Genomic DNA, 24,287 nt, shown 5'->3' on the forward strand with positions numbered 1-24,287 from the left:
GAAATACGTATGTGTCATCTTCCCAGTCTCCAGCGGCAAGAAAACGCAGAGCTCTTTTACTATTGGGGTTAAAAAAAAAGGGGGGGAAATAAAAAGGAAGGAAACACTGCGGTCCTAGTGCTGCCCAATACGGCACAGAACCAAAGCCGGTGGTGTATCCCCCGAGGGCGCAGGGTTGAGCCCTACAGCCCTTGGGGCCAAGGCCGCAGGCGGCGCCCTAGGGCCTCGCAGGCCGGGCTAAGCCCACCCCTCGGATCCCGCGTCGGCGGCCCTGAGCGCACAGCGCTGGGAACTCGGAGGGGCCCGCGGGTCGGGCGAGGCCGGCCCGGGGAGAGTGCGAAACCGCGGCATTCCGATCCGCGGAGCCCGAGCCTGGAACGTTCGCACCCTCGGCTTCCGGCCTCGAACATTCAGGGCCCCGAGGCGCTGAGAGACCGGAGTCCGAGGCGCGCCAGCCGCGGGCTCGCAGCCGCAGGCGGCGGGCAGGACAGTGCCCCTGCTCCGCCCGCGGGGAACGCTCGCCCCTCCAGGAAGCGCCCGCCTCGCCTCCCCACTTCCCTCCCCACGCCCGCCCCCTCCTCGGCCGAGGGAGGAGCCCGAGCGGCTGCCGACGCCCGCCAGCCCGCCTGGCCCGGGAGGAGGACCCGACCGCGAGCAGCTGGGAGCGCACGCGAGCTGGCCATGGCCGCGCGGGCTGCGCCCTGAGCCCGTCCCGCGCCCGCGGGCCCGGCCGAGCAGGATAGCGCCCAGGGATGCCTCGGTGGCCCGGAGCGCGGGGAACGGCAGCCGCGCGGTGAGGGCGGCGGCGCCCGCGGAACCCACGGTGAGTGGGGCGCCGGCGGGCAAGGGGCGGGCGGGGCGCCCTGGCTCGAGAACTCGAGTTCGGCCCTGAGGCTCGGCTTCTGGCGCCGGTGGCTGGTTGGAAGGAAGCTGGGCTCCGCCTTAGGGGCTGCGGAGCCTCAAGCCCCAGCCACCCGCGTGTCCCCGGACTCCGGCGTTTGGGTGACTCAGCTTCGACCCGGCCACGCGGGGGCGCTCCGGCTTTGTCCCGACTGAGGGGGAACAGCGGGCAGGGTCCCCGGAGTATGGTAGCGCTCTCCGGGGTCCGAGCCCAGCTGTTTAGGGACCCAGCTACCTCCCCCATGAGCGTGGGGGTGTCAGGAAGGTGGAATCCCGCCACCATCACAGCGGCGGAAGTCTTGAGGTCGGGCTGGCTCTGGGCTGGCTCTGGGCTGACTCCAGGCTGGCTCGGCCCGGCTCCTTGCCCCCTTGCCCAACACCAAACCCTTCGGCGTCCCCCTAGCCCCAGGAAACTGCTAGAGAGCCAGCTCCCGGCCCGGGAATGGGGAGCGAAGAGAGGGAGTGGAGCTGGGCAGCTTCCCAGAAGTCGGTGTTTGCAAACTATTTTTTTTTCCGCAAAAGCTGTCTGGCACCTGTGTGTTTGCGGAGGAGGGGCGGGGAAGGGGGAGCATGGCGAAAGAGAGAGCCAGGCCCTTTCTTCCCGTTCCGCGATCCCCCGCAGTGCTGCTTCTCTGGAAAGAGGATTCTTACTTTCCTCTCCCCATCCCATCCCCCAGCCTTGGACAAGCCCTTTTGGAGAAGGGACTTCTTCAGAGGAGGCTGCGATTTGCCCAAGGAATTGGAACCCAGGGCTCTGGTAGCCAGTTGGAGGTTCGGGTGTCTGTGATTCCCCCAGCCCCGCCATGTACTGGGGAAAGCGACGAGAGCAAAGGATCTGGGAGAATTATCTGAGCGGTCCTTTGTTTGTCTTCCCTTAGTTTTTGCACCTCTAGAGGTGTGGACTGTCAATGAGGGATGGGGGGCTTTTTCTGTTTCTTGGGGCTCCCATAGCTTCAGTAACTGGGGAGAGGAGCCAGGTGGTAACCTTACGCATTGGCAGCTTACAGTGGCCAGCCCTGATGGGGAGCTTTGGGAGACCTGGGTCTGAACACTACCCATCAGTGGGCCTGGGCCCCAGACCCTCCTCCCCTCTGAGCCTCCAGGTCCTCATCTGTAAAATGGGCTAATCGTCCAGAGCCTGTGCATCTGGAGGCTGGGTGCAAACATAAAGGAGTGGTTTTAATGCAGTCCCTCTGGCATGGGGCCCAGTGAGTGCTGGGACTGCCCCAGGCATGTGACATAGCTGGCTGGAGTGGGAGGGGTCACACGGGCAGTTTTCTCCATGGAAAGAACCAGGAGCTAAGAAGGTGGACGCTTGGGTTCTCCGGGCCCTCTGCCACGACCTATTTGCGTGCCTTGTCACTCGTAGGGCTTGGGCGCTTTTCTGTCTGTAAAGTAAAGCAAAATATGACACAGTCCAGTTTACAGGTCTGCTGGGAGGCTAGAACTGGGCAGGGCAGAGGTGTTCTGCAAAGTTGAGTGCACTGGTGGTGTTTCAAGGGAGTTCCCTTCCAGAGGCCACGAGAATTAAAAACTCAGGGACATAAGAAGGTCGGGGAGAGAGTCTCAGTTTCTGTCCCTGTAAAGTCGTGAGAACAATACTCGGTACACATTTATAGTCTTTTATTGTAATTGTGTATTTCTTTAAAGATAGTTGTGAGGATGAAATTAGATGACAAAGGGCTGGTGGACCAGCGCTGTGACTGACTTTCATGTGATAAGTTCTCAGTTAACCATCCTTATCATTATTCATGGGAATATTAGTAAGGCTGATGTGGGTTACTGATTTAGGATTCCTTCTGGGATTTATCAGGCCAGCTCACTCCTCTGTCTCCCACCTCCTCCCTGGGGACAGAAGCCTCAGAGTCGAAATGTCGGGCTTCTGGGCAGGGTCCTGAGCAGAAAGGTGCCCCTAGGCTCAAGAGAACACCATGAGGGATGGCAGATCCAGTGGGGTATTCTCGCTTTCCCTGCCTGGAGCTGGCCTCGCATGGCTCTAAGGAGTGATGGAACACAGAAGAGCTTTCTCTCAAGATTCCCTCAGGGGCATGGTCTCCAGGCAAGGTCCCCGCTGAGAAGCCCTCAATCAGGGCCAAATCCTGTCTGCCTGTTGGAGGTCTCCCTCACCCTCCCCTCTTCTGACCCTTCCAGGGGCTGCTAAGTCAGGGCCAGTCACTTCAAGAATCCAGCCACTCCCACTGGGAGAATATGGCCTCAGAAAGGGGGCAGGATCCCCTTCCCTCCTGCCTGGACCCCGTAGGACACAGGGTGGGCTCCTTGGGAGCTCGGAGGCCGGGTCACCCTCGGATCTTGGCAGGCAGCAACTGAAGAAGGTGATGATTATGTCCCACCCACTGTGGCCAGGAAGCTATGGGGTCCTCTGGATTCATGGCCTCCTGAGGTCCCACGGGGCCTGAGGATTGAGCAGGGGTCCAAGGTGCCTCCTGGCTCCCAACCCAGTGTCCTCTCCGCTGGTTGGGCCGCCTGACCTCCACTGCGTGGTGGAATCAAGAGGACTGTGATGTTCCACGTCCTGGAGTGTTTCTCCGCCAGCCCTGTGCACACCTGCCTCCAGGGCCTGGGATGAAACTGGATGGCAGCTGAGGCCTTGCTATCACGCCACCCTGCTTGATTCTTCTCGGAGCATTAGCCACTCTCTCCAGGCACCTGATCTGTTCATTTGTGTGTCAGCTTGTTATCTGCCCTCCTCCCCAGAGGGTCAGCTCCCCAGATGCACAAGTGCAGCGTCCATCTTGCTCAGGGCTCTGGGTGCTCAGTCAGTGTTGGGAAGATGAATGGCTGAGCCCGCCCCTCCTGTAGCCTCCTGTTAAATGGGTCTGTGACGTTGGGTGATGGAGCCTGGAAGAATCATGAGCTTGCCCTTTAAGGTCTCTGGAGGGATCCCCATCTCACTGTACTGAGTACTAGGGGGCAGCCAGAGGGCAGTGGCCTTGCCAGTAGAGGACGGACAAATGCTGGCTATGGGGGTGGGAAAGGTGTGAGTTGGGGAGAAGGTGGGATTTGTCTGGCGCGGAAGGACTGGGGTCTGGGGGAGGCGGCCATGGTGGCTGCTGACCTGGGTGGGGCGTCACCTGCTGCTGACCCAGGGGACTAGCGTGTGCTGGGGAGAGTCATCCATCCCCCATGTGACCTGGGCCAAGCCTCTTAACCTATGTGACCTCAGTTTCTTCATCTAGAAAATGGGGAACTTTTAACTGGGAGTTGTTCCCAGTGCTTTCTTCATGTGGTTCCTAAAGCAGCTATAAAAGGGCTTGTAAACCCAAGAGGGCTTTGCCCAAATGGTGTGATTCCTCTTCCACCTGTGGCTTTGGGTCCCTGCCTTCCAAGAAGGCTGCCCTCACCATGCAGCCATCTGTTTGTCACTCAGCAAATGTTTATTGAATGGCTTCTCTGCACCAGGGACTGTGCCGAAGCTGGGGGTACAACTGCGGAGTTCCGAATAGAGCTGGGGGGACAGAGTGAGGCAAGCAAATGACAAAGAGACAGGAAAACTTCAGATCGTGCAGAATGCCATAAAAAGAATGAAGCAGGGTAAAGTGATGAGGTGGGGCCGGAGGCTGTTGAGGGTCAGGGAGACCTCTGGAGGAGGAGGTGGTGACATTCAAGCTGAGGTGTTAATCTATGGCATGACATTCATGGCTGTGCCCAGCCTACCTGGTTCCCAGCAGATGCTTCATGGATATTTTTGAATAAATGAAGAAGGGAGGAGTGCCCAGGCAGAGGAAGCAGCACATGCAAAGGCCCTGAGGTGGGAACATGATCAGCATATTCCAAGAGTCTGTTCTCCCCACTGTCCGGCTCTCTGTCTCCTTCAGTGGCTGCTGTATATTGTCAGGAGCTAGGGACATCTGGCCTGCCCAGGTCCCCTGGCTGTCCCCTCCCCATGACACAGGAGACAGCGTGCTCAGGTCCCAGCAGGAGATGATATCCAACCTCTCCCTACTTTGGGGCCCCGACAATCTCTCAAAGTGAGTCAGAGTCACATCCCTGTGGCCCCCTGGAGGGCTGTGCTGTGCTGGGTAAGACAGTGGACTCTGCCTCATTTCACACTCAGCTTTGCCACCAAATAGCTGAGTGACCTTGGGCAGTATGTTAGTTTCCCAGACCTGCTGGAACGAAGCACCACAAACTGGGTGGCTTAAAACAACAGAAATGCAGTCTCTCACAGTTCTGGAGGCTAGAAGTCCAAATTCAAGGTATCGGCAGGGCCACACTCCCGCGTAAAGGCTCTAGAAGAGGGTGCTTCCTTGCCTCTTCCAGCTTCCGGTAGCTGCAGGCATCCTTTGCCTTGTGACAGCGTCGCTCCAGTCTGCCTCCTCATGGCTGCCTTCCCACTGTGTCTTAACATTGTCCTCCCATAAAGACATCAGTCGTGTGGGAATAAGGGCCCCAATACTCCAGTATGTTCTCATCTTAACTCATATTACATCTGCAACTACCCTCTTTCCAAATAAGATTGCATTCTGAGGTTCTGGGAGGTAAAGATTTCAACATCTCTTCCAGGGAGGCACAGTTCAACCTCTAACAGGCAGATTGTTTCACCTCTTTGTGCCTCAGTTCTCTGATCTGTCAAATGGGATGATAATAATAGGGCCCATCTCCTGGGGTGGCAGGGAGGCTACATGGAAACGTGCAAACCTCAGGACAGGGCCAGGCACACAGGAAGCACCCGGTGGATGCTGTTATTTCCATCTCCTCAGTGAAGACTTCTTGGGAGCTGGGACCAGGAGCTGAGGAGCAGACGGCGATGTCCTTGGCCAGAAGGAATTGCTGAGGAGGGCCCACGGCTGGGCTGTGGGCCTCTTGCCTGGATGCAGAGGCTCATAGAAGCCCCTCCCCACTGTCTGGATGAGAAGAGGCGGGTGTGCCTCTTCAGTGTGGTGGGGTGAAAACCACTGACAAAAAGTGGGGTTCTCCATCTGCAGAGGGTGCCCAGCTGCAGTAGGAACCCACAAGGTGATTCAGGTACTGGGTGAGCCCAGATGACTTTTCAGTCCCAGTCAGCCCTGAGAGTCTGGGCAGGAGCTTGGGGCTAGAAGCCCAGGGTAGCCCAGCAAAGACTGAGGGGCACTTGTAGACTCCCCAGGGCTGGAAGGACGCTGAGCCCTGACAGGCAGGGAAACTGAGGCAAAGAGAGGGGAAAGGACTTGTGGGGAGCTCACATAGAGAGCTAGGAGCCCTTGTCTCCTACTCTCCCCATGGTAGGCCCCTGGGTAGTTGTGGGTGCCACAGGATTGGGCCCCAGGGCTGTGCCCCAGGCCTTGAGGCTGCCCCACAGTCCCCTTTGAATGAAGCTGGGTTGGAATGACTTTGGCCGGTGGTCACTGCCACCATGCCCTCCACCCTCCATTAGCTTGGTCCCCTTTCTGAACTTGGCCGGACCCACCCCGAGGTCCCTGAAGTACTTTCTGCATCCCAGAGTCCATCCACACCCATCCCTTACAGCTCTTGCTGGGAGGCGGGAGGGCAGGGCATTGCCAGCCCCACTTTGCTGATGAAGGCGCTAAGACCTAGAGGGAGGAGGTGGCAGAAGCGGGACAGAACCCAGTGCCGGGACTCCTTGAGGGGAAGGGTGGAGGTTGCCTCTCAGCCTGCTGCGCCAGCCCCTGGGGTGATAGGCTGGGGAGACCCCAGGGCCCAGCCCTTCAGAACAAGGCTCAGCTGTACAGGGGTCCTGGGGGTCCTGAAGGAGGTCGCCTGCCCCAGAGTCCAGAGCTTAGTGATTAAGTGGGGCTACAGAGAATGACCATTCTCTGGGTGTGGTCTGGCCAAGCTGGGGACCCGGGGGGAGGGTATCAGGACCGACCCCTGCGGCAGCCTCCTCACCATGCTGTCTGCATCTATATTTATCCCCATAATGGCCTATCGGGAGTGCAGCGTCTTCAGAGCGCAGCAGCCTTAGCTGAGGTGGAGAAGTGATTTATGACAAGATGCCACCCCCTACCTTGACGAGAACACCCTTCTGCTCTCTAGGGGCTGTGCACCGCCTGGCAGGAGCCAGTGTAGCAGTGAATGTGCAGAGAGGGCCCCAGAGAGTATGAGCAGCTTGGGGCTGGACACCCATGTTCCATGAGCCAAGGCTGTGGCACATTGGGGTGGTGGGGCTGTGGCTGGAGTTGTGTGTCTGGAAGGTGGAACCAGATTAACTGTAAAGCCTTTCAGCTCAGCGATTCAGAGAAATCCTGATTCTGAAATCCCAGAATTCCCAAGTCCTGGGATTCTGTGACACTGTAGCCCCAGGCTTCTATAGTTCCAAGATGCCGCAGATCCTCTTCCCTTCACCTTTTCACTCTTCCTTACTCTCAGCAAACACTTGTCCAGGTCCCATTCAGTGCCCCTCTGCACAGGGAACAACAGAAGTGAAAATAAGACCTGGTCCCATCTTTAAGCTCAAGTGAGGGTGACATTTCCTAAGCCAGTGGTTACAATATGATGACCATGTAAGTGCTTCCCCCTCCAAGACCAAGGGCTTGGGGTTTCTTTGTAGAGCAGTCCCCAAGTTCTATGTTTTTTTTTTTTTTAAAGTAGGTACTAGGGATTGAACCCAGGACCTCTTACATGCTAAGCATGTGCTCTACCACTGAGCTATATCTATTCCTCTGTTGTGTGTGTGTGTGTGTGTGTGTGTGTTTTTAAACATTTTGTTGACGTATAAAAGCTGACTTCCCACATATACAACTCAATGACTGTTCACAAACCAAAAATTTCTGTGTTAGTAGCACCCAAACTGAGAAACAGAAGCTTGACCATCACTGAAGCCTCTTGGTGGCACTTTCTGGCCACTAGCAGCCTCTCACACTATCCTGCAACCCCCTCCTCCAACAGCATAGATTTGCTTTGCCTGTGTTTAGTTTCCTGTAAGTGAAGTCATACAGATTGCCATGCTCCATTATGTCTGGCTTCCTGCACTCAACATGCTCGTGAGACCCGCTCCTATTGTTGGTGCCCCTGCGCTTCCTTCATGCTCAGGCAGTGCCGTCCGTTGTGTGGATGTTGACCATTCTATTTATCCCTTCTGATGATGGGCATTTAGGGGACTCCCAGACTGTGGCTATTACAAATAGTGCTGCTCTGAAAGTTCTTGCATTTGTCTTTTGGTAAACACATTGTGTGTTTCTACCAAGCATTGCTGGTTTGTCACAAGGGGTGAATTTATTTAGCTTTGTTGACACTGCCAAACATTTCTCCAAAGTGGTTGTACCAGTCTTCACTCCTGTTGGCAATGCGTGAGGGTTCCAGTTGCTCCACATCCTTGTCAACACTTGATATTATCAGCCTTTTTGATTTTGACCATCTCGGGGGTGGGAGTTGGGGGGAGCATTGTGGTATTGATTGCACTTGATTTTGTCGAGCTGAGTTTGGAGAATGACAGAAGTAAGTGAAGAAGGGGGAAGGGCATTCTAGGCAGATGGAACAGGGTATGCAAAATTACAGAGGCATGAAAAAATACTGCTGGAACTTAGTGTAGTGTACAGCACAGCTAAAGCCAGAAATGTTGCGGTGGGCGGCTCTGTCAGTGTGTTTGGATGTTCTCCTGAGAATGGTAGGGAGTCACAGAGAGCTTTTTCTCATTTTAAGCTAGCAACTACAGTATGTAAGGCATTTTGTAATTTCTATTTGACATATAAGAAAACTAAACCAAGACTCAGAAAGACTAAATGACTTGTCCAGAGCATATTAGCAGAGGCCCTGGAATGCAAATTCTTTCGAGCCTCAGTTTGCTCATCTGGAGAATGAGGATGGTGATAATGCCTCACTCAAGGGTGCTGTGAAGCTATAGAAGTTTAAGTCCATAACGCACTAGGCACAGTGCCTGGGGCAGGCATTATTATTACTCTCATTTTATATTATGTTTCCATCAGCCATACCACCCCCTCTCTTCTCTTCCAGCTAACAGAGTGGGAGTGGCCTCTCCCACAGTTAAGAAGAGCTGGCCTGGAATTGCAGCCTCAGCACCCTCTTAGGACCTAAAGTTTGCTCTGATGGTTACTTTTATTTATCAACTGGCTAGGCTATGGTGACCAGTTATTTGGTTAAACACCAATCTGATTTTGCTGTGTAGGTATTTTTTAGACATGATTAACATTTAAATCCATAGACTTTTCTTAGAGCAGATTATCCTCCACTTGTGGGTGGGCCACATCCAATCAGTTGAAGGCCTTAAAAGCAAAGACTAAGGTTTCTCCAAGAAGAAGGAATTCAGCCCCAAGATGGCAACATAGAAACTGGGCCTAGCTTCCAGCTTGCTTGGCATGCCCTGTGGAGTTTGGACTCAGGGCTGCAATATCAACTCTTAACTGCACTTCCAGTCTTCCCTCTTGCCCTGCACATTTCCAACTTGCCAGCCCCCACAATGGCATGAGCAAATTCCTTAAAAGAAATCTCTCTCTATATGTAGATACCCTGTTGGTTCTGTTCTCCCTGGAGACCCCTCATACAGTTGCTGCTTGTCTTGATCTGGATGCACCTGGGAAATGGGGTGGAGGAGGCAACTTGATCTGGATGCATTCAAGGCACATTCCAGCCCTGAAAGCTCAGTGAATGCAACCGTCAGGGCCAGTGGGGACCAGGCATCTGGTTAGCCAAGGGTTCCAGTTATCAGAGTGTCACCATCTAGACCAGAGGTTGCAAACTCAGAGGTCTGCTGAGACCCGACAGGAACTCGGCATGTGAAGCTGACAGGGCTGTTATGGGGACCAAGTGTGACATCTGGCTAATTATGCCAAGTGTGGGCTAAACCACAGCCATCCCTGGGGTGTGGTCAGCCACTAGGGGGCCACATAGCATCCTCCCCCTAGGAACTCGATGTTCACACTGTGGTCTCAGATGGGCCCTTCAGCAGCACTTGGGAGCTGGTCAGAAATGCAGACTCTCAGGTCCCTCCCCAAACTGCTGCATTGGAATCTGCATTTCAACAAGATGCCCCACCTACTCACCCATCTGGGATTTGTGTGTCCTTTAGCCACCCCCACCAACAGTGTCACCAGGTGGGCTTGTTAAAATACAAGTGCTACTCTGGGGGCTCTGATTGAGCAGGTCTGTTTGGGGCCCAGGAACCTGCATTTCTAACAAGCTCCCAGGAGATACTGAGTAGGCCCATCTGGGAGCCACACTTGGAGAGGTGAGAGCCTAAGGCTGCCCCAGGATCCTCTAATGTCAGTGACTAGACCCCACTGAGCAGGATTTGCTGCATGGATGGAGATCCAGAGGCCCTGGAGGCCACACCCAGGAGTGCAACACCTTGAAGGGCATGCGGATGTGGGGTCTGAATCTGTTCTTCCCTCCCTGGCCCCTCATCCACCACCTTGGTCTACTTTGGCATCTGTGAGCTGTGTCTTCCAGTTGGGAAGGGGAGCCTGGGGCATATTCTTAACAGTTTTAACTGCTGGCCCCCTTTACCGTAAACTTCACACATCTCCCCAGTTTTTGACCTGCTTCCCCTGTCCCCAGCCATCAAGAATCGCGCAAGCTGCATAGTGTCATTCCAAGAGCTTTACCTCACTTAATCCTCAACCTGAGGAAAGCACTCTTATTGTTCTTGTTTTATAGAGGGGGAAACCAAGACCAGAGAGGTTAATGACTTGCCTGAGGTCACATAGTAGGTAATTGACAGCCAGGGATTCAAACCCCAGCAGTCCGAGACCAGAGTCTGTACTCTTAACCACTGGGCAGTATTCCCCATCCTTTTAACTGCTACCAAAACTTTGTAGAGCATTACTTCCTATGGTTGGCACTGAAAAGAGGATTTCTTTTCATTTTTCAGACATCAGGTTGAACATGCTTTTTCAGAGGGCACACGATGCCCCCCCAGTGCTGACAGCCGTCCTGCGGTTGCACTTACCCCATGGTCTCCACCAGACGAGACTCTGGAGTCAGGGCTGCTGCCTCCCTGGGCGCCTCAGCCTTGCCCTGCACCTCTCATCCCTCTCTCCCTGACCTGGGTCTCCAGATCGCCACCTCAGTCGGTTGCCTCCCCCGGCCTCTGTGCCTGCCTCTCTTGGGGTCTCCTTTCACTGCCTATCTCTAATTTGGGGCCCTTCAGGCCACTTCAGCATCTCCTCCCAACAGTGGGTGGCGTTCACAACCCAGCTCCTGGGTCCTGAGCCGCTGGGGCCAGTGAGTGGGCGGGAAAGATGGAGTCCAGCAGCCCTCGCTCTTAGCTGAAGCACTGTTCTTCCCTAGCTTAGAAGCACCCTTGCCCCTTCTTGGCCCTCAGTTTCCATCCCTGTGAAGTGGGACACTAAACCCTCTAGTGCTGGCCTCTTGTACAAGTTATGAGGGTCCAGGGATTGAGAAGGGGCTTTGTGATCTCTCAAGTGATGTGTGCAGCAGGGAGGTGCTTGTGATTCCTCTGGGGCTGCAGACTGAAGAGAGTGCCTGGTTGCTTCCTTCCCTCGTTCATTTGGCACATATTTATTCAGCACTCACTGTGCACAGGTGCTGCTCTAGGTGCTGGGGAAACAGTGGGGATTCCACCCTTGTGGAACTTACATTCTAGAGGGACAGACAGACATAAGGCAAATAGACAAATTAGTGAATGGTTGTACATTGCATTGATCTGTGAGGAAAACTGTGGGACTGAGATTACATTAGCTTCCCTGACCAGGGAAGGCCTCTGAGGAGGTAACGTTAAACTGACAACTAAGACCTGTCATGTGAAGAAAAGCATTTCTGGCAGGAAGAACAGCAAGTGCAAAGGCCCTGAGGCAAGACAGAGGTTCGCATATTCACAGAGCAAAAGGAGGGCAGTGTAGCTGGGTGCAGGGAGTGAGGGGACATGTGACATGAGGTGGGGTCAGGTAAGGCCCTGTTGTCCTGGGGAGAATTTGGATTGTGTGACCTGTAAAGGGAAGTCACTGGAAGATTTTCAGGTAGAGCTGTGGTGGCATCTGATCTGTATGTTTAAAGACTCCCTCTGGCTCCAATGTGGAAAAGAGAGAGTCTAGGGGCTGGGGTTGCTCAGGGAGACCTGACATGGGCCATTGCATGGCTGGGCATGAGGTGATGGGGGCCTGGCCAGTGGAAGTGGAGAGATGGGGATGATACTGGATGCAACTTGAAGGTGGAATTAGCAGCAGTGGGATATAGGGGGTGAAGGAAAGAGCGAAGTCAAGGATGATGGGTTCCTAGGTTTCTGGCTAAAACTGTTCTGGACCTGTGGCTCAGCACCAGTCTCCAAATCCTTCTGCCTGAAGGATGCTTTAGGATCTGGTGCCAGTGGACCCTGTGGGGGCTGAAGCCTCTGACTTGTTCATTGTAGCCTGAGGGTGCTCAAGGAATATTTGTTGAATGGGTGGATGGACGAATGAATGTGAGTTCCCAAGCCCTGCACTCTCTTTGCCTCAGTTAACCCATCTGTGAAAGGAACTACTAGTTTTGTATCCCTGCCTTCCAGTTCTTTCCCTGGGGCATTGGTCACCCCAGAAGGCCTGTGTCCATCTGGGCCAGGCGTCAGGACCATCCTTGAGTAGGCCCAGTGCTGCAGGCCCCTTCTCCAGCCTGAAACCTCAAATTACCCGGGGGGGGGGCAGCGGGTGCTGCACGAGGGAACAAGAGAGAATTTCCATCTTGCCCAGATGCGCATGGCAGGCCCAACCCTCCCTTAATGACACCTTGCCAGCCTGCCCTCTTGCTGGAGTAGGAGGGGAGGGGGCCCGGCCCAGCCTAAGCTGTGGTTTCTTTTTCCATTGCGTCAGGCCTCAGGGTCCGGCCCGCCTGCCCGCTGCCGGCTGGCACAGAGGGGCCCACTCTGACCCCCGCCTGCCCTAACTCCAGACATCATGTGCTCCCCGTTTCGGGGATCCAGAAGCTTCCAACCAGAGGGTGAGTTGGGGATGGGGGACCTGCCCCTAGCTGGGGAAGGAGTGCCCCTTCCCCGCCCACCTACCCATTGCTGAAGCTAGCTGGGGCCAGTGAGCTGATCCAGGTGGAGCCCTGATCCAGGTGGAGCTGAGGTGGGCTCTGAAGAACCCCGCCCAGCCTGACCCTCCCCTGGGACCTTGGGCATCCTGGCCAGGAGCCAGTGAGGGTCAGGAGGACAGTGCAGTAACCAAGGCAAGTGATGATGGTGGCTGAGCTCACGGGGAGGGTGGGGAAGAAGTGGCCCCAGAGTGTTCATATGAGCGCTTGCCTTACGTCTGTTGGTCTGGGGGCTCATGTGTCCATGTGTATCTGTGTGTCCACACACAAGGAAGTGTGTGAATCTGGGCGTGTGTACCTGACACGCCTCAGGATGAAACCAGAGGTCTCTGACATGGCAGCAGGGGGGATGGTGGTCCAGGTGGCATCTAGCATGTCATGAAGGGGGCCAGTGAGGTGGAGAGGAGGTGGATAAGCTGGATTCCACCCCATTAGTGATGATTGGAGAGACAGGGGTGTGGACAGGGTGACGTTGGGTGCTCTGGGGCCCTCTGAGACTCAGGCTCCCTTTGGCCTGGCTGACTCCCAAGGTGCCCCCACCAGGTTCTAGGGCCCCACCATGCCCAGCAGTCCCCAAACCCTAGCCACACATTGGCCTGGGAGTCTGGAGACTTGGCTCACACCCTGCCTCTGCTGTTTCCTGGCTGTGTGACCTTGGACAGGTAACTTCTGTTCTGAGCCTCAGTTTCCTTATCTGTAAAATGGGGGTGACCGTTGTCGCCTATCCCACCTCTGGGTAGTTGTAAGCATAAACAGGTGTTCTCTCAGCCATCCGGCAAGATGTCCATTTTGGACATCCCTGTCCTGCCTTGTCCTCTCCGGGTCGAGGACTTGCTCGCCCCTCCCCCACCTGGCACGGCCACCCAGCTGCACACAGTGAGAGGCAGTACAGCTCTCCAGCCCCTCCAATGGAAACTAATTTTTACACGACAGGAATAAATCCTGCAGGCAAATTGCAGTGCCTTCCTGATGCTCTGGGCTCCTGTGATTATAATGAGGTTCTAGGGACAGACGGTGGGAGGGAGGGGGCTGAGCACTGGCTCTGTCACTGTCCAGACCCTCCCCCTTCCAGGCATTCCCGGGACCCTGGGTCAGGAGCCAGAGAGGGGCCTCTGGCTGCAGGACCCACGCTCGCCCAGGCCTCCTGCAGACGGGGTCTTCATCTGCCCAGCGAGAGGCTGGCACTCAGGGAGTAGGCTGTGGCTGGGTCAGAGGGAGGGGAAGTGGGCCCAGCACTGCCACTGTGGCTCAGTCCTTCCCGCTTGGATGACAGCTGCCTCCTCGCCAGCCTCCCTGCTGCCTCTCTTTAGTCTAACAACCCCGTCTCCCCACAGGGGCTGGAGTGAGTTTTTAAAAACAGAAATCAGATCATGCCACCTCGCTGCTTAAAACTCTCCGAGACTTCCATCACTCTTAGAATAAAGCCCCAACTCCCTCTCAGAGCCTTCAGCCCTCGGGACCTGGCTGCCCTCCCATACTCTCAGCCAGGTGGAACTGAGCTCTAAGAGGGCTAGGGCTGGGCAGTCTCCTCACTGCAGGGTCCCTGCCCTGGCGCAGTTCTTGGGACTTAGTAGATGTTCGGTAAATACTCTAGAGTGAATGAATGAGCCTCAGTGTCCTTGTCTGGAAAATGGGGTGATATTAGGACCTACCTCGTCAGACTGGATAAGGATTAGCAACATCATGCAGGTGACGTGCTCAGCTCACAGTCAGGGCTTGTCAATGTGGTCAGGTGAGTTTGTGGTCCCAGAAGGAATGCCCTCTTCTCCCCTCCCTCCTTTGGGGCAGTGCAGGGCCAGTTACCCACTCAATAGTGAAGGGATGAGATATTAGTCAAGGAGTTGGAACCTGGCCTTTGTACATAAGTGTTTGGGACTGGACTCGTCCACACAGATGTGGGCCTATGTTAACTTCAGATGTGCCAGTGGAGAGAAGATCTGGCCACAGGAGCCTTGGAGGACTGTGTCATGATGTCTTGGGGGCAGATGAGGGAGATTAAGTACAGAGAGCCAGCTGGCTTGTGTACAGGGCCTGTTATGGGTGGGACCCAGACAGAGCTCCTCTCCGCCCCTTGAGATGGGTTCCTCCATACTTGCTCCAAATGAACACTTTGCACTTGGAGGAAAACACATCTGCTTAAAGTAAGCAAATGTCAGTAATTAGCCTTGACATTGGAGGAGGTACGTAAGGCCCAATGCATGGAATTTTGTTAAGTCGTGTACAAGTGACAGGGTAGATTCAACATTGAGCATAAGGACCAACTCAGGCAGGATCTGAGCGATATGGAGGATTTGTCCACTCATTGATTTATACACTTACCTTTTTTATTCAACAAATGTATACTGAGTGCCTCCTGTGCACCAGTCACTGTGCTTAAGCTGGTGATACAGGGTGACCAAGCAGACAATGAACAAAGCCAAGTTTTGGATAAGTGACCAGAAGTGAGATTCCTAGTGGCCAAAGCAGTGAGGGAAAGCTGAGCATTTATAGGCTCCATTGTAGCCACAAGATGTGAATATGTCAGTTGCTCAGGAGAAGCCCCGGTTTTTCTGGCAAAAATGAATGGGATGCCTGTGTCCACTGTGATTTGTTGCTGATCTGACAGAGGCAACTTGAATCTGTGTGTATCACACAAAGATTGACCAAAGCAGAGAATAACTTCAAAGACAAACTGAGCACATGACAAGAGACTCCTTTTCCGTGCCTTTCCTGCATTCTCCTTTCTCCAATCTTTTGAGCCTGTTATTCCATCCCATTCCTCCCCACCCCTACACACACCTTTCCTTCCATCTCTCTACCAACGTCTTGAGGGTCAGGAGGTGACATCTCCCCAGGCGTCTGTCTGGCAGATGTCTGTCCCCTCTCTGACCCTCAGTGCTGTCCTCCTAGACTGCGAGGAACTGCTGCCGCCATTGCCAACCCCCATGGCCTACATTCCGGGTGGGGGTGCCCCAGCATCGGGGGTAGCCCCCCTGGGCTCCCAGTACTGCGTGTGCAAGGTGGAGCTATCGGTGAGTGGCCAGAACTTGCTGGACCGGGATGTCACCTCCAAGTCCGACCCCTTCTGTGTCCTCTTCACAGAGAATGAAGGCAGGTGGATTGAGGTGAGAGCCCCCTCCTGTGTGCGGCTGCGATGGGTGGAAGGTGGCTAGGGGCTGGGGAGGGACTCCCACTGGATCCCAGGGACCTGGCGTCAGGCCGTTGGAAGTATTTGGAGTATGGACTGGGGATTATGTAGAAAATTGTTACTCTTAAAATTAAATTTTATTTAAAATGTTTATAATGTTACTTAAAATAATTATATTTGTGTTTAAATTATTATTTCATATATTTATGTAATTTTATATTAATGTTTTATATCATTATATTTTAAGTTACTATAATATATAGTTAAAACCTTAGAGTTTAGCAAAATGCTTGCTTCCATTTTTAAAATAACTTTCCCCACTTATTCCTAAATGAGCACAGTCAGTGAGGAGCCAACAGAGAAACAGGGAACTCAGACTTTAGTCCCAGAGCTAGGCCCAGACCCAGCTCTGTCACTCCCTGCCATGTGCCCCTGGGCAAGTGGCTATCCTTCTCTGAGTCTGTCTCCTCATCTTTGAAATGAGGATTTTTTTCCCTGCCTGCCTTGGAGAGCCTGAGAGCTGGGGATGTTGATAGAGCCACAGCCAAGGACTTCTGAGCTGAAAGACTTTGGCTCGAGGGTTGGGGAAGGATGCAGCTTAAGGAAGGATATTGAGAAATCCAAACTGTTAAGACTTTCAGGGTTTAAAAATGACTTTGTTTCCTATTCCAAAAGGGGTCTATATTCATTGTAGTAAATTCAGAAAACCCAGGTAGATCTACAGAAGAAAAATCAAAATGATTGGGAACTGGCCTCTCAGGGAGAACCACTGTTAACAGTTTGGTATCCGGCCTTTCAGGTAGTTTTATATACATGAAGATTTTCCAAAGTATGTTTCTATTTTACATAGTTATTTAACTGGGCCTCATTGGGCATCCTGAAGTTTACAAAGACTTTCCACAGACATTGGCTCCTTCTTCTGATGCCAAGGAAATGGGCTGGGATTGCTTACCCACTTCACAGAGGGGAACTGGGGCCCAGAGCGGGGAAGAACTTTCCTGTCTCACCCAGTATATTGGTGATGCAGCCAGAAGTGGGAGGTGGGCTGTGGGACCCGCTGAGGACTCCACGGGGGAGCCCCAGGCCTGAGCCAGCATGTCCTGAACCCCACCTATCCCTCAGGAAATGGTGTCCTCACCCACTGCACCCACCCCCACCCATGGCACTCCCCCCACTCTCCCTGACAATCTCTCTCCCACCCAGGCTGGCCACCCTGGCTAAAAATAGCCTGGGGCCAAGACCTCTTCCTTCCCTGCTGCCCTGGCCCTTGGAAATGGGATGGGTGGGAGGAAAAATCAACACAACCCCAAAATAGACTGTCACCCAGACTCCGCGGTTTGGGGCCTCCATGCAGAGAGGCCAAGAGGCGGGGTTCCCATCGCAGCCCCACCAGTGACCCACAGTACAAGGCCCTGTCTTTCCCCAGGTTTCCACAGTCGGTGGGACAGCGGGGGCCACTCATTCCCAGTTTTGACATTCCAGGGTTCTATGAAGGTAGCAACATCTGCCCCCAGGGAGATGGGGACCCCTGAACCCACCTTCCCCTAAATACTCCTCTTTCTCTCTGTTTCTTCTCTCAGCTTCCATGTAAAGTGTAGTTTGAAAAAAGGGTTCTCCCTAAATAAAAAGGATGAAAACCACAGACAGTCACATCCCTTCATTTCACAGAAGTGGAAACTGAGGCCCAGCTGGGAAATAGGACTTTCCCTCTGTCACCTGCCTAGACAAGGACCACATCCTTACCCTGGCACTTAAGTATGGAGTTAAGGCCAGAGACTGAAGAATGTGAGTGCTAGAGTCAGACGTGGGTTAAAATCTTGACGCTGCCCTCTAGCTGTTCAGCCTTGGCTAAGTCACTAAACCTCTCTGTGCTTCCATGTCCTCATCTGTGAGCTGGGAGTAATGATTACCTCAGTCACCCAGGTAACTGGCCCCGAGGGCCTAGCACAGAGATGGGTGCTCAGCAAATTAACACCATGATTTCCAGCAGCTGAGAAGGGTTGAACCAACTGCTTAATTCTGACTCTTGTTTCCCTGCCCCTCTGCCAGTACGACAGGACAGAAACTGCAATCAACAACCTCAACCCCGCATTCTCCAAGAAATTTGTCCTTGATTACCACTTTGAAGAGGTGCAAAAGCTCAAGTTTGCACTGTTTGACCAGGACAAGTCCAGCACGCAGCTTGAGGAGCATGATTTCCTGGGCCAGTTCTCCTGCAGCCTGGGCACGGTGAGCCAGGCCCCCTCTGGGTGGGCGGGGGCAGGACAGGCACCTACACCGGCTCCCCACATCACCCGGCTCCCAAGGATGGGGAGGGTCCCTGCTGCCTGCTTTCCCTGGCTCAGTTTCCCTGGCTGGCTTCCGAGGTGGCATCACAAATGCAGACAGACTTAGAAGCCAGCAGGCACAAAAGGGAAGAAGTATCCTGGTGGGGCTGGGGCCAGGCTGAAATGCTCCCACTGGAAGATACTAAGCGCAGCACCAGCCGGCTGTTGCCACCCAGGAGTGGGGGTCCCATGTGGCCAGAGCTTCTGATTGTTAGAAGTAAGCAAGTGCAGTCTGAATTCCTGGGGTAGAAGCGTACGATCAGCAACCACGACACCCATGGTAGTCCCACTTCACAGCCGGCTCACTCTGTGACCTTGGGCAACTTCCTTTCCCTCTCTGAGCCACACTTCCCTATCCGGCTCAGCTCTCGGTGAGCTAATAGAGGAGCCCCTGACACAGTCATTATTGATGATTGTGTGCCCTAGGGCAAGCACCTACACCCTTCTGGACCTCACTTTCCCCATCTTTTACTCAAGGACTGTCCAGCCTAGAAAAAGGCAGTGGATAAATAAAATGGAAAAGGCTTTGAGAAGTTCCAATGGAGACCAAAGTGCCTTGGGCCTTCCAGGAGATGATGTTCAATGAAAAAAGCCAGGGCCCAACAGTTGTGTAAGAAGTGGGGTGCGTCTGTCAGGGTCCCTGCCATGTGTCTATACCCTCCAAGAGTAACTGAGGAGAGAGCTTAAGGACCAGGGGCCAGGGGCCAGGAACAAACAAGGGGCAGAAAAACCTACACAGGGCCTGACACCAGCGGGAAGCCGGGCTACCCCTAACCTGGAGAGAGGGGCAGGGCAGGAAGTGGTCTTGCCAGGGGCCTGGGGAGAGCTGTGGCCACCCCGGGGGGGCCTCCGGACTGGAGCCAAGGCTGATGATGAACAACAAATCCTCCACCAAGCCACAGCCCTGCCTCTCTCTCCTCCTGCTCTCCTAGCTTCTGCTGGCACCCCCATCAGTTGAACCCCCACAAGCCAGAGGATGGGGAAGCCAGGTGATGCAGTCCACAGTGACACAGAGCAGACAAAGAAAGGCAGAGAGTGGGCCTGGGGAGAAAAGCCACCATAGAGGGACTAGGAACATGCTCACAGCAGCACAAAGAAACCCTGGCATTTTCCCCAAGAAACTAAGAATGGTGGTGGGTGGGGAATGGGGTGTACAGAGACTGTGGGAGGGTGACTTTACAATGTGTCTCACTCTTCCCTCCTACCTTGTATTGATCCTTGAACCCTGTGTGAACGTATTCACTGTTCAAAACAACAGGAGTCAGGGTGTGATCCCTGATGGAAGAATGGGGTCTGGATAGCTCTGGGGGAGGCGGTCAGGGGGCTAAACTCCCTGCAGTGGCCTTCAGAATGTGAACCTTGCAAGAGCCTTTTCCAGGGGGCAGCCAGGTCAGTGGGCATCGGACTGCTGGGCTTCCATCCCAGCTGTGAGACCTCGAGCAAGTGTCTTAACCTCTCTGGAGACCGTAGTCTCCTCAGCTGCCCAGTGGGGTTAACAGTGGTTGCTGTCTGCTCCCATGGTGAGGATCACGCAGGGGGAGGTTAGGCAGCGCCTGGCATAGAGCATCTTCTGTGAGCAGTGCCTGTTGAGGATTTTTCTTGCTTAGGTCTCCCCACCAACCCTCACAGAGCAAGTGCCTCTCTCTCCTTTCTCCCTCCAGATCGTCTCCAGCAAGAAGATCACTCGGCCTCTGCTGCTGATGAATGACAAGCCTGCGGGGAAGGGCTTGATTACGGTACCAGCCCCACCCCCCCCACGCTCCCTCTCTGCGCTGCCCACTGCCCTCCCCATCAATGGGCCGCTTCACTGGCAGATAATCACCAGCTTTGTTTGGAGTAAAAAGCCCAACTTACAACTTAGCAACAGGTCTCTTAGCAACGGGCTCCTGGCTCCACATATGATGCGTTGGGCCCGCCAAGCTGGGGTTGGGGGAACTGCCAGGGCCCCCATGGCGGCCTCCCCGCCCCCACCCCGTAGAGGCGCCCCTGCTCATCCCAGGAAGCCTCCCAGCACCCCCTCCCGACACTGGCCCCAGCCTATCCTCCCTTGGGGGGTCTTTCAGGCGTTTCAGGAGTGCCTTGCCCATCGGAGCTCTGCGGCTGCAATGCGCAGTGATTCCTGTGATGCGCAATGATTCTTGCGATGCACAGCGATGCCTGCGATGCGCAGTGATTCTTGTGGTGCACAGTCCCTTTGAGCTGATGAGTTCTTGGGTCCTCAGACTCCTGGAAGGCGGGGAAACCTGGTTTCACAGATGAGGGAACTGAAGCCCAAAGAGGAAGTGCCCTGGGGCGGTTCAGCTAGTGAGATTCCCTTCTGGACTGTCCCCCTCAGAGTATGTGTGACGCCAGGCGAGCGGGCTGTGCTGGATGGAGCGGGGGCGTCCCTGTGTGTGTTCAGCAGCGGTTACTCTCCTACTCTGGAAACTTCCTGGCTCCCTGCTGCCTGTGGAGCCGTGCATTCTAGGCTGTGAGGGACCCAGCAGTCTCAGCTGGGTTTTACCCGCTTCATGTACGTGGCCTGCGTACATTCAAGGCAAACTGAGTTCGTAGCATACCCTGCACTTACCCCAGGCCCTTATCCACTGTTTCTGCCACCTGGAATGTCCCCTCCCAACCTCTTCCCACCTCTTGGGGTTCAAAACCTCCCCATCTAAATGCCTCCGTAAGCCAGCTGCCCTTCACGTGGCAACCAACCCAGACGAACCCCACCAGGCGGGTATGCCGCCCCCAGCATTCCCAGCAGGTCCCTCTAGACCTAGGTTCCCTTGACCTCTGAGATGGGGACAGTAACAGGGTTTGCCCTACAGGGCTGTTGAGCAGGGCTCAGCTGCAGTGGAAGAAGGGGAGAAGGGGCCTCCAGCCTGGCCTCTGTCTGAGGTTCTGAGGGTCAAATAGCTTGTTAGACTGAGGCCATCCTAGAGGTGTGGGAGGGGAGGAAGCCCACTTGTGATTCTGTTGGCCAGAGGGCTTTTCCTGCCACTGTGCGGGCAAGGGGGAGGGAGAGGCCGAGAGAAGGCAGATGGCAGCCTCGAGGTCCTGCAGGGCCATGGCTGATGGAGAAGGCCCAGAGGATGGATGACCAGTGTGAGCTGACAAGACAGCAGAGGGAGCTAAGGTGGTCCCATCCCTGCCCTGGGCCTCAGTTTCCCTGGCTGCACAGTGAAGTTGCTGGAATTTCCGATGCCTTGGTGTTTGAAGGTGGTAGTGTTTGTTCTCTGGGTCTGCAGTGGGGGCATGAGGGGGCCTATCAGGCTGCTCTCTGACCCAGAACCTCTCCCAGATGCTCAAGACCACCCCCCGTGTTTGGTTCCTGCTTCATCTCCCTCCGCCATCTCATGGCCCCTCTCTTGAGCCACATTGGGGTCACTTCTGATTCCTCATATCCTGATGAGTTATTACCCCTTTTTCCAGAAGATGAAAAGTGAGGTTTTAGGAAGATAAGAGACTTGTCCATGTCATCTAGCACTACCCTTCCCCTCCCCTCTCCTCCCAGCCCTGGAGATTTGACTCCTGGGGCAACCTACGTCCACCCTGCCTAAACAGGGGCTGGAGGGAGTCTCGGGAACAGATCTTGACCCCTGGCATTCCTCTGGCCTTACAGATCGCTGCCCAGGAGCTATCAGACAACCGAGTCATCACGCTGAGTCTGGCAGGCAGGAAGCTGGACAAGAAGGTGAGGCAGATGGGGGAGGGGTTCTCCATCAAGAAGTAGCATCCTCCCCCAGCCCTGGGGCTTCTGGTCACGACCTTCATCACCCCTCTCGGGACAAGTCCATAGCACACAGTCCTACTGGCCACCCCAAATTAACACCTCTTCACCACTAAGGTAGTGAGTTTCCTTCACTTAGAGATATTCAAGACATGGCTGGAAACCCACTCACTGGGGCTCCCCATCTCACTTAGTGAAACTCTAGACCTTATAATAACCTTTGGGACCCCACCTGATGTGACCACAGCCCCCTGACTTCCTGACCTCACCACTTCCACTCTCCCAACCTTCATTCTGTTTCAGCCAAATCAGCCTCTTCATGTCCTAGGATTACACCAAGCACCCTCCTGCCTCAGGACCTTTGCACTTGTGGCTCCTTCTGCCTGGGCTATTCTTTGTCTTGAGTATTCTCATGACAGGCCCTTCCTTCACCTCCATCAAGCCTTTGCTCTTACGTCACCCCTAGGGAGGTCTTCCCTGAAATTGCAGTGATCCCTGATTTCCTCCCCTCTCTTGCTTTAATGTGTCTCTTTAACACTAATTGCTGCCTAATGTATATTATTTACTCATTTTATGTCTCCCCTCTCTTGAATATAGTCTCTTTAGAGTGACAGGTTTTCTTTAACTTTAATAAATGGAGTTTTAAAGGACTCTTCTGCTAGGATAGTTTCAGTTTTTCAGATTCCCAGTAAAGTAAATTAAAATCCCATCCGGCTGGATGCATGCCTCCCCTGCCCTGGGAACAATCTCCCTGTTGATGTCCTGCTCTGTCTAAGATGCTGGAGTTGTAACTTCCATGAGGCTTAGGGTCTCTGAGCACAAGCTCTGGTTACCCCAAGATGGCGTGGTTTCTCTTGGGGATGCTGCTTGGTCCTGGGGGCTGTAGATGCCCTGGGCTTCTTGCTGAGCCCTGCAGAGGCTGAGGGGAGAGGGACCAGGCTGGCTCTGCCCACAGCTTCCACTCCTGATGCTGGGTTGGGGGGGGCAGCTGGGCCACACCTCCATCCCATCTGAATCTGGTAGAGTTGTGCCTCCCTCACCCACATCCTCCTGCTTCCTCCAGGATCTCTTCGGGAAGTCAGACCCATTTCTCGAGTTTTATAAACCAGGAGTTGATGGCAAGTGGATGCTGGTCCACAGGACTGAGGTGGGTGCGTGGGGCTCTGGGAGTCTCTGAGTCAGGGGGTCTGCAGTCCAGCCACCCCCAACAGCTCAGGACAGGGCTGGGCAGTCACAGCTCTGCAGTGCACAGGAAAACCCATGGTGGCACCTGTAGGACCCATTCCCTCCCTGCCACAGGGATACTCACTTCCAACCCCAGAAGCCTGGCTGTGGGTCTCTCCACCTTGTTACCCACTGTCCCATTGGGCTGACCTGGGCCTGAGCTCACCCTTGCTCCTCACTGTCCTCCAGGTGATCAAGTACACGCTGGACCCTGTGTGGAAGCCTTTCACTGTGCCATTGGTGTCCTTGTGTGATGGGGACATGGAGAAGCCCATCCAGGTGAGGGGGGCTGCAAGAACCTTGCTGTGCACTCTGACAGCTCCAGCCTCCCAGTCTACCTGAGGCTTCCTGGGGTGCCTTGGCAAAGCTTTTATTATGATGGAAAAAAAACATGTTGGGGGAGGGGGGAAGACATGGGTCCTTCTCCTGGGTCTGCCTGACTCTCAGTGATCTGGGCAGGGCCCTCATCTCTGTGAATCTCTTGTCTAGAACAGGAACAGTGACTGCCCTGTTCTTCCTGGAGGGCTGTGTGCTGTTAGATGGGATAATGAATGCAGGATTGCCTTGGAAACAGCCGAATGTGGTTGTTGTGATGAAGCCCATGATCACTAGTCTTTAAAAGCTCTCAGTCCTCAGGGTTGTGTCTGAGAGCAGATGGGATGCAGGGAGGCAGCAAGACCATGTAGGGATCCCCAGACAGGGTATCAGGAAACTTGAGTTCTAGTTCTGGGTCTACTACTGCCACTATGAGACTCTGGGCAAATGCTTCCCATTCAGGGCCTCGGGTTACCCATCAGTGGAACGGGTATGATAATTCTTACCTTCCTCCTAGGAGTGTCACGGCAGCTAAGTTAGAGAGCAAATCAAGATGGTATTTTTTTGTGCCCATTTTGGGGAAAAAATACCAGTCTGGGGAGGGCTCCAGGCCATGGCCCATGAGACCAAGACAGATTAGCAGCCAAGTGTGAGGTGTGCAGCTTCCTGCCCCAGAGAGAACAGCTTCCATTACTTGAGTGGGCACCCTTTCTCTTTTCCCCAGCAATCATGGAAGTCTTCC

At 54.4% G+C, this 24,287-nt stretch overlaps 1 protein-coding gene across 2 annotated transcripts in view; it reads left to right on the forward strand.

The window, feature by feature from the left end:
* The first annotated feature begins 309 nt into the window (after window positions 1-309).
* CPNE2 (copine 2) overlaps window positions 310-24,287 on the forward strand; it is a 45,210-nt gene continuing 21,232 nt past the window's right edge. Inside the window, exons 1-7 of one of the 2 annotated variants that reach the window (XM_072967411.1) lie at window positions 310-823; window positions 15,730-15,944; window positions 18,017-18,196; window positions 19,956-20,030; window positions 21,899-21,970; window positions 23,070-23,153; window positions 23,420-23,509. In XM_072967411.1, coding sequence (XP_072823512.1) covers window positions 15,765-15,944; window positions 18,017-18,196; window positions 19,956-20,030; window positions 21,899-21,970; window positions 23,070-23,153; window positions 23,420-23,509 — 681 coding nt within the window. In that variant the 5' untranslated portion in view covers window positions 310-823; window positions 15,730-15,764. The remainder of the gene's footprint in view (window positions 824-15,729; window positions 15,945-18,016; window positions 18,197-19,955; window positions 20,031-21,898; window positions 21,971-23,069; window positions 23,154-23,419; window positions 23,510-24,287) is intronic. The other variant, XM_006214520.4, reaches the window with a different exon arrangement.

This window comes from Vicugna pacos, chromosome 9 (assembly GCF_048564905.1).
Source record: "Vicugna pacos chromosome 9, VicPac4, whole genome shotgun sequence".
NCBI classification, from domain to species: domain Eukaryota; kingdom Metazoa; phylum Chordata; class Mammalia; order Artiodactyla; family Camelidae; genus Vicugna; species Vicugna pacos.